This window comes from Epinephelus lanceolatus, chromosome 18 (assembly GCF_041903045.1).
Source record: "Epinephelus lanceolatus isolate andai-2023 chromosome 18, ASM4190304v1, whole genome shotgun sequence".
NCBI lineage: Eukaryota > Metazoa > Chordata > Actinopteri > Perciformes > Serranidae > Epinephelus > Epinephelus lanceolatus.
Window position 1 is genome coordinate 24,865,001 of NC_135751.1, and position 12,628 is coordinate 24,877,628.

At 46.3% G+C, this 12,628-nt stretch overlaps 1 protein-coding gene across 2 annotated transcripts in view; it reads left to right on the top strand.

Annotated features, from left to right (window-relative positions):
• The window catches only part of pdgfab (platelet-derived growth factor alpha polypeptide b), a 23,286-nt gene extending 15,244 nt beyond the window's left edge, over positions 1–8,042 (top strand). Inside the window, exons 5-7 of one of the 2 annotated variants that reach the window (XR_004502662.2) lie at positions 3,647–3,773; positions 4,398–4,522; positions 5,801–8,042. Coding sequence is in view for 1 of the 2 variants with exons in the window: in XM_033645182.2 (XP_033501073.1) it covers positions 3,647–3,773; positions 5,801–5,814 (141 nt within the window). In the remaining variant the exon portion in view is untranslated. The remainder of the gene's footprint in view (positions 1–3,646; positions 3,774–4,397; positions 4,523–5,800) is intronic. The other variant, XM_033645182.2, reaches the window with a different exon arrangement.
• Positions 8,043–12,628: the final 4,586 nt, after the last annotated feature.

Below are 12,628 nucleotides of genomic sequence, written 5' to 3' on the forward strand. Positions count from 1 at the left end.
TTATGCGAAATAGTTGTTCACTCCCTCCTCACTCTCGGCAACACTGCCATCTCCCACTCTCTAATTTTACCCCTCTGCCAGTCTTTCCCATTTATTGTATCGCTCGTGCTCTCTTTCATTAAAATCTGATTTACTCTTTTAAGTTCTCAGTGTAATGTCTTTTTCATCTGCAATTGTTCTATAAAAACAGACAAGAGGAGGAAAAATGGAAAGATTACACATCTTTTGGATTCTTTGATAGTTTATATTGCATGATGACTCTTTCAGTCTCTAAAAGAAAGGGAAGCACAACACATGATGAGGTCAGGTACATACAGTGATACACTGATGTGGTGGGGAGAGAGTGGTGTGCCGTGCAGGGACTTTTTGGCATTGCAGGCCTGTGAGTGACATGATGAATGCGCTCCTTGCTCCCTCTCTTCTCCACACACTGCCTGTGATAACCCCTTGAACCTTTGTGTGTGTTGTAGGGGGTGGATGCAGAGGGCAGCAGCAGGTTGTCTTGGCTGTTTTCGTCCGATCTGTTGTTTGCTCCTCGTCCTTTTGAGGATCATCTTCTTCTTCCGAGTTTCATATTTTCTTTCTTGTGATTCCGGAGGATGTTTCTTTACACTCTCTCCTTCCCAAAACTCTCCCCACTTTTCCTCCACTTGCTCACAGTTGTAGCATCTCAACAGGAGCTTTTTGTTTCCAGGGCACAACCTCTCAGTGTCTCCCTCCTGATAGATGAATCACCACCTTGTTCAGCCTCTTCGCACCCGTCCATTCTCCAAACACACACATGCATTCTTATTTATTTTTTTCTCGATTCTGTCACTGTTCCAGTTCGCGATGGCCCGCGGTGCACATCCACAACCCTGTTGTGTTTTCCTTGGAAAGACGGAGTAAAACTTTCCCCTCCATCATGCTCTCATCAGTGCTTCATGCTCAGGGAATTCCCAATTAGTCCGACCGGGACAATCGGCTCCACATGGAGGGCCGTGGAGACGCTGAGGACAAACTGAGGGGGTGCACTTCCCAGAGCCCCTTGCCTCACCCTAACCCTCTGGATCGGATATCATTCCACAGCCGCTTGGGGGGACTCTTTCTCAGGGCCGCGGATTTCTAGGGAGTTTAGAGCGGTTTGATTTATACAAAGAGAGTGTGGGGCCCCTCGTTGTAGCATGGGGGTCTCTTTCTGATGTATGTTTTATGTGGGAAATCATTGACTCTGCACCGGATAGGAAGCCGGTGTTCTTTGTGTTGCGAAGACGTGGCTAAAAATGGAGGACGGGAGGATTAAATATGGATTTTAAAGTGGAAAAAAATGTAGTAGGCGAAGACCGCCATTCCACGAGAAACAAGACAGAAGGAGAACGAGAGAGTGTTGACAAAGTGGGTAGAGCGGTATTACAGCACAATTATACACATCCACAGACAAATATGAAAGTGTGAGTGTGCTTTTGTGTGTGTGTCCTGCAGGGAGTGTTTTTAACCCTGCTGTGTGAGGGGCAAGGAGACAAGCCGACTGCTGGGCCTCTCATCAAGGGGGCCCATCGCTTTATCTGTCTGTCAATAGCTGTTTGTTTGGCCAGAAGAGTTTGTGTGTGTGTGTGTGTGTGTGTGTGTGTGTGTGTGTGTGTGTGTGTGTGTGTGTGTGTGCGTGTGTGTGTGTGTGTGTGTGTGTTACTCATTAGGATCAGCCTCAGTAGTAAGTGTCAGATGCTGCTGACTCTTTTGGCTCCTGAACCCCCCTCAGCTCAGAGATTCCCGTAACCAGTGACAGCAGAGCCATCCGCAGAGACAGCTGCATGTTTCCTCTCTCAGTCACATAGTTTGATTAAATATAAGCAGTTGTTTTCTGGTAAATCCGTGTCACTCTGTGATGCCGTCTGCACTTTCGGTAGATAACAATAAACCTTTGATAACTTCTCTATCTCTTCTGTCAGCGTCAATGTAACAAAGTTCCCCAGCGGGTAACCCAGAAACCAAATGTTAATAGGTAACAGATGAATGCCATCTAATGCTAGTCATGATCATGGTCAGTCCTTCCTCCCCCTTCCTTAAATAACCCCCCTCTGTTTGCACACACACACCCTCGTGTTCCCTAATGGGAGTGATGGTCCACCTTCATGCTCGCAGTTCGTCCCTGCTCTGGCCCTCTGTCTCTCTGTCAGGGCCCGATAACAGCAACCCAGACACCATTGTCCTCTGTTTGCTCACTGCATACCTCCTCTGCTTGCTTACCCTTTTTTCACTCCCTCTTGTCTCTCTCATCTCTCCATGGAAAGAAACTGTTGCAAAGGAGCGCCTGGTGAAACCACCAATCCTTGATTTCAGTTTTAGCCTCCCCAGACGACCCTCCAGCCATTCTTACCACACTGACATGAGCAGTGTGAGTGTCAACATTACACTTTGTTTTATCAGACAGGGATTGGTATGTTCATTTGTCTGCATGACTAATTCACCACTGAAAGCCAGCCTTGGCAGTGTGCCATCACAGGATAGAAGGAGAAGGAAAGCCTCTCATTGGTTTTGGCCCCTCCGTCTGTGCATGTGTGAGCCTCATGCTGACTGCAAAACCGTGTTGTTCATAACACCAGAGAGCGCGGGGAGATTGTCGGCCAATATCCTCTCTCGTGCAGTGACCAGGAAGATGGGTGAAGCGGGGGATATTGTTTCCATGTGGCCCCCGGGCCCTCAGCGGTGGATGTGAAGGTTACCTGCCCTTGGCACTCACATCAGAGAGGGAAAAGCATGCGGCCACCTCCCCTGAGTTACACAACAAGATCATCATAACCTCCACGCAACCTTCTCTATTCAGCTTTCATCTGAGCTTTAATCAACATAGCCTATTCATAACCCTCCGAGGATTGGTCCTTTTCATTACTAGCTGTTGGGTGGGAAGCGGAGGTCAGGCCTGTTGTGTTAAACGGAGAGGGTGTTAGCTGGACTGAAGGATAGGAATTTCTTCATTGCTTTTGTGTTTGTTAGATTGGACGGGCCGCTTTCTGGGGTTCTACTGCTTAGATTAGACCATGTAAGGTGTATTTCTTGCATGCACATGTTAAGCAACACTTTCCCTAACACATGAAGAAGTATTAATGTGGTTTAAAACCAGCCTACATGTCAGAACAAGGCGAGGGAGTTTAGGTGCGAGTCTGTCTGGATGTGGATGCTCCAGGCCTGGAGCAGGGGGGGGGGGATCTCCCAGCCTCTCTTCTCCTGCCAGGGTAAACCTTCCCTGGGCCTAAGGGCGTACACCGCCCCCCCCCCCCCCCCCCTACGCTCCATCTCTCCTCTCCCATTGTTTGAGCTTGCTTGGACAGGGTCATACGCTCCATTCAGTATTTACACACCTGATCAACAGCCCACAGAGCACACAGCAAGCGGAACCCAATGCATCAGCGTCTGAGGAATGCTGCCGTCACACTTCAAACACGGCAAGGCAAAGCGACGGCTGGCGGTTTGTTTTTTTTTTTGTTTTTTTTTTACAATTTTATGAATCAGTTTATGAAAGAGTCATCAGTCACAGCGCTACGCCTCTTGATGTTGGCGTACAGGTGAAGAGTGTGTGCAGTCATAGACGTCACACACGCACGGCGAAGAGTGATGGTGGAGCTGGATCTGACTCTGTGGATAACCTTTTCTCTCTTCCTCTCCTCAGGTGGCGAAGGTGGAGTACGTGAGGAGGAGACCCAAGCTGAAAGAGGTCTTTGTGCGGTTAGAAGACCACCTGGAGTGCGTGTGCACATCACAACATCATGTGGTGGAGCACTCGGATGCAGAAACAGGTAAATATGACCCTCAGAGTTTTTATATATCATTGTTGCGTAATCACAAACAGTGTCCCAGCATTGCCTTTTTTCAAAAAAATCACTCTGAGGCTGAGTTTGATGGCGCACCTTCCTCCCTACATCATCATGCATCATCATGCTTCTTCCACCTCATGTCTGTCTGATGGTCTCTCTGTCTGTCTGGCTCTTTGGCTTTGCACTGGATGACCTTTTTCTATTGTTGCTTCCAAACAGACAGACACACCTGTTAGCTGACCTGCTATTGCAAAACTGTAAAGCTTGTGTGTTTGTGCTTTAGACGAAGCTCTGTGTGTGTGTGTGTGTGTGTGTGTGTGTGTGTGTGTGTGTGTGAAAGTGTATGTGTGTTAAGGGAGGGTGTCCAAAGGCTGCTTGGCATGACAGCAGGTAAATCCGCCAGTGCCTTGATCTGAAGCCTTTCTCTCCCTGGGAGCAGATAAGCGCTGGATGTGTGCTGATAAGGCATCTGAAGTATTTATAGTGTCATATCTTTGCACTCTCTGCTTCTGTCCCAGGGCTGTTGTGCCTCTCTCTGTATCATAAACCCCGCTTCTTGCTTTTAACCCTCCTTCCTATCCACCCTCCCCGACTTTGTGTTTTCAGGCCACCGTAGGGCTAAAGGTAAAAAAAGGAAACCTAAAAAGCTTAAGCCCAGCAAGGATTTATTGGTGACCTAATAAAGTTGCACTCATTGCCCAAAGTCCACTGGAAAGCTGTGAAGGGAACAGGTAGGACTTTAGCACCGCGGCGTCCTCTCACCTTCTGGCACTGCAGTGGCCCAATCAGGGCACGACGAGGGCCTGCCAATCACCATCACCAATCACATCACAGCCAATCAGTGTGAGAAGAGGGAGGGCCAAGGAGTACCATGCTCTGTGCCCGGATGCTGCATGCTAATGTTTTGGCCTGCTGAGCATGTGCACCGCATACATCTGCTTTGTGTCACTGTGTTGTGCTTGTGTGTGCACTGTTTTTGTTGTGGTACACCCACTGTATGTCACAGTGTGTTTGTTACACCTTTTTTTTTTTAGCACCTTATCATCAACAGTATTTCAGTCCCTCCAGGATTTTGCGATGTTAGGATCAAAACAACCACAACTTTACTACACATTTGAAATTTTTATTGTAGAGCTGCGTGCAGCGTGTTGATTCGCTCAGCTCCTCTCTCTCTTTGGATACCATGAGACTTCTGTTACTACTGCAGGACCGGAGCTTTGCCCCTGGGACAGAGTCACACACACTTATACATGGTGAAAGGGTTAACGGCTAGCATCACACAGCTAACTTTACTCAATGGTTATTAACAGCTTTGACGACAGAGTTGAACCATTTCAGTGTGAGATTAATGCTCAGTTGTCATGTTAGCCGCTGCTCACGTTATGCTATGCTAACTCGAGCAGAGCAGCAGTAGAGCCTCTCACGGTACGGTCTCATCAGCTGATCGGTGGCATTAAGCCGTCACTGCCCCTCCAACCTCCATACTATTATACATAGATTCTAATTCTGTGGGAAACACTGAATACTCACAATAACACACTCCCAATCCAAGACCACATCACAACTACACAATGCAATTTCATTGTAAAAAAAAAATGGCAATAAACATCATTCACCGCAAAACAGCCTGCGAAATCCTGGAGGGACTGATATTATTCTCACCTGCTTTGTCTTAAAGAGATTTTTTTTTTTTTGTAAAATAATCATACCACAAAAGTTTCATGCCCAGCTCTTTGTCTTCTACGCTCACAATGACACTCAGATATTTTGACTGGACATAATGACGTCTGGTCCGATCACTGTCTTTGAAATCTGGGGAAACATGATTCAGAACATTCTTGTGTGAGATGTGTCAGCTTGTTTGAAATGCATGAAGAAATTTATGCAATTGGGCACAAACTGCAAAGTTCTTTTTTTTGTTTTTTTTTGTTTCTCTCCATGATGTCACCCATTTGATGTGTTCATAAAAACTGTGACACTGATCTCAGCTCTCTCTGCCTCTCCCACAGTGGACGTGAGGTGAGACCAATCAGACCAAGGGACTTCAGCGTGGGAGGGACTGAAATAGAGGACGCCGCCAACAGGAGACCTGCTCTGTCCTCTTCCCCACTGCCATGCCACCTTCGTTTTAAAAAGACAAACTTTTCTGTTAAGACGAGAGACTGAAAATAGACAGACAACAATAAATAAAATGCCAAAGGTGCTTTTTAAAAACAGTAACCAGTGATGATGACTTCCTCTGTGGTACACCACCCACCCAGACAACTAAAACCTGCCGCTGATTAAGAGGAAAAAGAGAAAGATGCTGTAGAGCTCGGGCAGGGCAGAAAGAGGCCGAAGGGAGATGATGAAAGGGATTTGTGTTGAACATTTTGACAGACTTTGTTTGCATAAGACGCACAACAGAAACGGCGATGAAACAGCTGGATCAAGCATTCGTGGGAATCTGGTGCTCAGACTCCAAAACAGCGGTGGACGACCTCCAGCTGGGCAACATAAAAGTGCCCTGCCCTGGTTAAGTGACTCTTGCATACACAGGAAGAAAAATAAAGGAAAAACAATGGAAAGAGAGATGGAGGTGTTTTTTTGTCAAACGACTATGGAGTATCAAACATTTTGAGTTTGTGGATGTTTGCTCTGAGTAAAGAAGAAATCTTCCAACACCTCTGGTGGTCTGTGACTTTGCCCACTTGCTGTGTACAGTTTAATTTGAAAAAGAAGATGCGACGCTACTTACAAACTATTTATACGTGTGGACGTTTGCTTTCTGTCTCTTCCAGTACAAAGAAAGAACAAAAAGGATGTTTTAATGATCTTGGAGACATGCAAGAGTTCTGTGTGGTCTGGTTTTTTGTAACCATCAGTATCACAATCTCAATTTTTTTTTTTTTTAGTCAATGTTATTGTTGTCATCCATGTTTCTTATTATATTACAGTATATCTGAATGATGTCAAGTCTTGTATATGGTTTGGATATATGTGTGCAAGGAGGAGATGTGAGAGTCAGTACAGGAAGATGCTTTATTTTTGTTATGAAATATATTAAGCTTACTTATATTCGAGCAGGAATTATGTTTATTTCTGTTGTTGTGGTTGAATGCCTGTATTTAATCCATTGGAAGAGATGCAAAAATGGGGGCAGGGGGTGGAGGGAGACGAGGGAGAGAAGGCTGCCAGTGCTTGTTGTGTCAGAGTGGCTCAAACATGGTGACTTCATAGTGAGTCGCCTTGGCGTAGCTTATTCTGCAGTCATGAGAAGCACTGCAGCTCAAGAGTGGCAACAAGTGGCGTTTCACAAAAACATGCAAACAACACGTTAAAACATGTTCATGCCGATCACACAAAACATGTTAGAGCAACTCCAGTGTGCATGTATGTGTGTGTGTGCACTGCACATGAGACTATTTTTCACCTATATCACTCTCAACATTGATAAGGAAGATGCCAGCCCGCTCTGCTTCACAAGCATACATGCTGTGCCTGCAAAGAGCAAAGTCCACCTTAAAGAGTGAATGAGCGAGCAAAGCAAATCGACAAGTGCATGAATGGGCTCCTTGTTTGGCCAGGCTTTACTCGTCTGTTGACAGGAGAACAAATCTCTGATCGCTCCACACTGTGAAGGTCCTCACACCTTGTGCAGCCACATACCATCAGGACAGATGACGATGATGAGTGCTCTGAAGAGGTGGCCTGAAAACAGTACAGCACTGGCTTGAACCCGTGCCCCCCCGATGGAACAAACAATTACTTCCTTACCGGTTCCTGTAACAATGATGAATGTGTAACCAGGCCGACGCAGTGCAAAAACAACAGTTGTCCTCCAACCCGTGTTCAAAGGAGGAAGTCAAAGGCGAAAGAGTGAGTCACCGTGCACTGTGAAGTGAGTCAAGTGAAAGTCAAATGAGGAGTGTTTGATTGAAACATGGCACAGATTACACACACACACACACACACACACACACGCACACACACACACGCACGCAGCCCACCTGTGAATTTACCATCAGCTGACTGGTGCTATATTTATAAGGCTAATGTTTCATCACTGTTCACATTCACATCGATGTAAGATAGCGCTCTCAGTAAACCAGGGACCACGCTTAGAGCTATTTGATTACAGAAAACGCCATTACGCTATCACCAAGCCTTCATTACTTTTCTTCTGGGCTTCCATTGGATAAAGACAGCAGTAATCATAATTTATATATTTATGTTTTCAACAATAAATATATTTCTGCTTATGAAACTGTTCACTGAATGTTGAGTCCTATTATTTGTTTGCATTGTGCTGACTATAGATGCAGTATAGATGTCATGCAGCAATCAAGGAGCAGTGTGCAGGATTTAGTAGCATCTAGTGCAGACTGCAGCCAGCTGAAACTTCTCCCATGCGCCAAGCTTGAGCTCCCAGTTGGGATTCCTTCAGTGTTCATAGTTTACCGGGAGCCAAATTACTCACAGAGGCCTCTTCCTCTCCAAAACAAATGGACCCGGAGATTTAAAACAGTAAAAACACTGAATAAAGCAGTCTCATGTTACAAATCAGTGTTTCTCCAATGCTGTTTTGCATGTCATAGATGGGCTGCAAGCCCAGCACCTGCTAATGTGCGCTCACCCTTTGCCTCTGATAACTTAAGATCCAGAAGTTCAGGAGGTTTAAACTAGGAACCGAATTATATGCAGAGGTCTCTTCTTCTCCAAAACAAACGGACCTGGTGATTTAACCCAGTAAAAAAGCTGAATAAAGCGGTTTCACGTTACAAATCAGTGTTTCTCCGATGCTGTTTTGCATGTCACAGACGTGCTGGCAGCCCAGCACCTGCAAGTCTGTGCTCGCCTTTTGTCTCTGGTAACTTAAGATCCAGAAGTTCAGGAGGTTTTTACCTTGGGCCGAATAATTCACAGAGGTCTCTTCCTCTCCCACACAAATGGACCTGGTGATTTAAACCAGTAAAAACACTAAACTAAGCAGTTTCATGGTAAAGATCTGTGTTTTTGCCATGCTGTTTGGCTCGTTTCAGGGCGACTGCTAACTATGGTAAGCACATGAATGGCCCTTTCAAGAGCCACTTTTTGATTTGTCCATTCTTGGCTACTGTAGAAACATGGCGGTGCAACTAGACTCCGTGGATAAGGACACGCTCCCTATGTTGATATCATCCTAAGGTGACAAAAACATAATGATTCTTACTTTCAGGTGATTACAAACTAAAGAAAACATACTTGATATATTATATTCCATTTTTGCCAATATATCCCCAGAAACCCCTCGCACTGGACCTTTGAGACAGAAACATGGGCTCATGGGCACAAATTGAGGTTATGGAAAGTAGGAATTAAGGAAATGAGCAATATTGAAGTGAACAGTATTGCAGAGGAAAGAGGAAAAGAAACCTCAAATTTAGAGGGACCACCCTGCGCCAGAATAACCTTATCTGCTCCCTCATTAGTGACAGACTTGCACATTTTATCCAAATATCTGTGTAATTTGAAAAAAAATGTACACGATACACAGATTATGCGAGTTTAAAAGAGTGGAGTCCACATGTGTTGGTGCTGCCAGGGGAGGCAGGACAGGAGCTGGATGTGAGGGTGGTGTATACAGGAAATGTGAGCTTTTCCAGGCTTGCAGGCTGAGCAGGAGCTGGGCTTTGCTCCAGGATCCACCAGCAGCAGACGGTAGGTGCTGGGGGCTTTATTACTTTTCCCCGAGCAGCTCACCCTAATCCCAGGGCTAAGGGACATGAAAGTCTCCCTCCTCTGAAGAAAGGCAAAACATGAAAGAGAGAAAGGATCAGAGAGACAGCAGCTCTGCGAGCCAGTGGAACAGGGGATAAAGTGAATAAAGTAAAGATAAAAGGAAGAGCAGAGGCTTGATTGACTTTATTGTTTTTATCTGACATTCATTGCTTCATTCATAAGGACGGAGGGAGGGCTGAGGTGTGGATTGAGGAGTCAGTGTAGCGTGTGCAGTGGGTTCAGAAAAAAGAGAGCAATATGTCATGTTGAGGAAAGAGGGAGGAGGTGGACGGAGCTCAGGAGAGAGGAGTGAAAACACCCTGAGGAGTGAGAGTGCGAGGGGATGTATAGAGAGGGGGGAAAAACAAGAAGAAAAGAGGGGATGAAGTTGACTCAGGATGTGGGTAATCGGCACCACAGCAAGAGGGGGCAGACAGGGCAGCACTAAGTGGACATGCTTTCATAAACAATGCCAGAGGGGGACGAGGGGGCAGACAAGGTGTGAAGAGGGCTGCTGAATGGGCTCTGTGTGTGCAGTTGAACAATACAAAGGAGGTCTCCCAGTGTGAAACATGGACCACTGGAATTTTGGGCTCTTGCGGAGGGCAAACTGTGATTTGACTACCCACAATGCACAGGGTCAGAGTTCAGGGATCAGGGGTCGTATGGGGGATGTTGCTGGTGGTGCAAAGTGGCGGATGCATTGCAAAGCTTTAATCATCTCTCTCAGTGTGAAGGAATTTTCCATGGTTACTGTAAATACATTTTTAAATTCAAACTTTGTTTTTTACATGATTTGATATACAACTTGATCTAACTGACACAAGCCGTTTACAGCCTCAAACCCCCTCTGAGTCAACCTCGACTACTTCCTTCCCAGATTACAGATCGTGTAACCTTTGCTTCATTACTTACACCCCTCTCTTCCCTCTCCCGTCCTCCCCTTTCCTCTCTCCCTCCATGTCACCCTGTTATGTTTCTCCTCTCTGCCCTAACCTGTGGCCTCTGGGTTTTGAGGAAAGGCAGAGGATGCCTTTGAAGATGGCGACAGCCAAGTTTGTCCGGGGCCACAGCCATGAATGCATGTCTTTGTCTGCCTCTCTCTCACGTCTTCATATCCTGCCCCTGCTACACTCCTCATCCTCCCTCTGCCCCCCACAAACTCACACGGACACGCTCATGCCCTCGCTGGGGCCCCCGTTGCACAAATGACCCCGCTAATTATGTATTTAAGGTATTTGGCTCCTGTGAAAACAGCTTTGGGTTAGCGGTGGAAGGTTGGTGGGGGCGGTGGTGGGGAGGAGGGTGTGCAGGGACATGGGGTGGTCCATGGTCTCATGGCTATCATTACTGCCCAGTGTTTTATGTAAACACTGGATTAGGGCAGCGAAGGTTGATTGAGGAGAGGGGTGGAGGAGGTGGCGGTGGTGGTGGGGTTTGGCACAGGGGTAGGTGAGTGGGTCGTCAGTGCTTCTGAGTTCTGGTCTCTGGTTTCACCCCTGGGTGGCAGTCCCTTAGAAACGTTCCTCTCGCGTGCACACACATCTCACCTCACACAGATAATGGCTTATTAGCAACACAGGAGAGATTAAACAGCACATAAATGCTCACTAATCTCACCTCTTGTTCTTTCGTCCTTAAAAAGTGTAAAGGCCTGTTTCCAACCTTGCTGGGGTCATTTTAAAACCTTTACTTCCTCAACAAACACACTTGTGGTCAGTGCTGGGGAGTAGTTAACTACATGTAGTTCAGTTACTAGTTTAGCAATTATTTGTTGTAGTTCAATCAGGAAGACTTTGGCCAAAGAAAACTCTATTTCCATCTGCAGTATTATATTTGGCAGTATGGCTGCGTTCAGGGGCCTCTCTGCCTTTCCTTGTGCCTATGCAGAAAGCCTCTTCCACTCACCTATGTAGAAAGCATAAGGCGAAGAGAGCGCACACCTCTCTGCCCTTCCATGTGCCTACATGGAAAGCCTAAGGCAGGGAGAGCAGCAGCAAAGACCCCTCGGGAACAGAACAGAGCAGCATCAATGACAAACAGAAATGACATTGATAAGTCAGACAGCATGAAAAGGAGGAGCTGGGGTGGAGGTGGGTTGCAAAGTAGCTTGCAGAGGAAGCAGCAACAGTAGGCAGGCCAGAGCAGTTTAAATAGGGCGCCCTGAATGAGACTGTCACAGCGTTTGGAATGCACAAAACTATTCTTGTACACAAAGAGAGTATGTACCCTTTTACCACCTATATTAGCGCGTGTATGGGTTTTTAAACACAGGAAACCCCTCTAAAAATAGGCTATAGGTCCCTTTCCCACTGCCAGTAGACTAAGGCTGTGTCATGGACAGGCTGGAAAATAGGTTATTAAACAGTAGCAGCAGGGAGGCAAGCGAAAATGTCACGCTGGTTACTTTTCATATCTCTTACTTATTTAGTCAGTCTTTCAAACTCTGCGCAGACTAATTTGGAACAATGGTCGGAGTTGGATTGTTTGTGTCGTGGCATCTCGCTGATAAAGGGGCTAAAATTAGTACGTTCACCTGGGTGTTGTTTTTCCATCACTGCCGGTCAGAGCTGGAGCCAGTAAATATATGTGACCACTGCAGAGTTATTTGAACTGGGTGTGAATGCTGATTGTAACCTTTCCCATTATGTACAATAGCCAGATGTTAGCAGGTGTTAGTGGGAAAGGGGCTTAAATGAGTCTTAACTCCTCAGTTTCCATCCTTCCTTTTGTTTTTCTCTCTCTTTGTTAAAATGCTACACTACAGTGCAATTACCTGTAACACATCTGGGCCACAAGGAAGGATGGAGCGGTACAGTCGTGAGTAGCAACCCTAAAACCGCTCTGAAACCTGATCGTTTCGCTTTGGACCCCCCGGGGAAAGGGGCTGACTGATGCTGCTGATAAAGCTGAGATGGACAGCACCCTGCTCGGCCTCTCAGTGGGAACCTGCTGACGCTCTCGACTTCAGCACCAGCTCTCTGTACCTGAACCATATCTGTGATATTCTTCTACTTAATCTCATTAAGCATAGTCACTTTTGAGTTTTCCCGCAAATTTTGTTCAAACACACAGCAAACAATGGTAATCCATTCAAC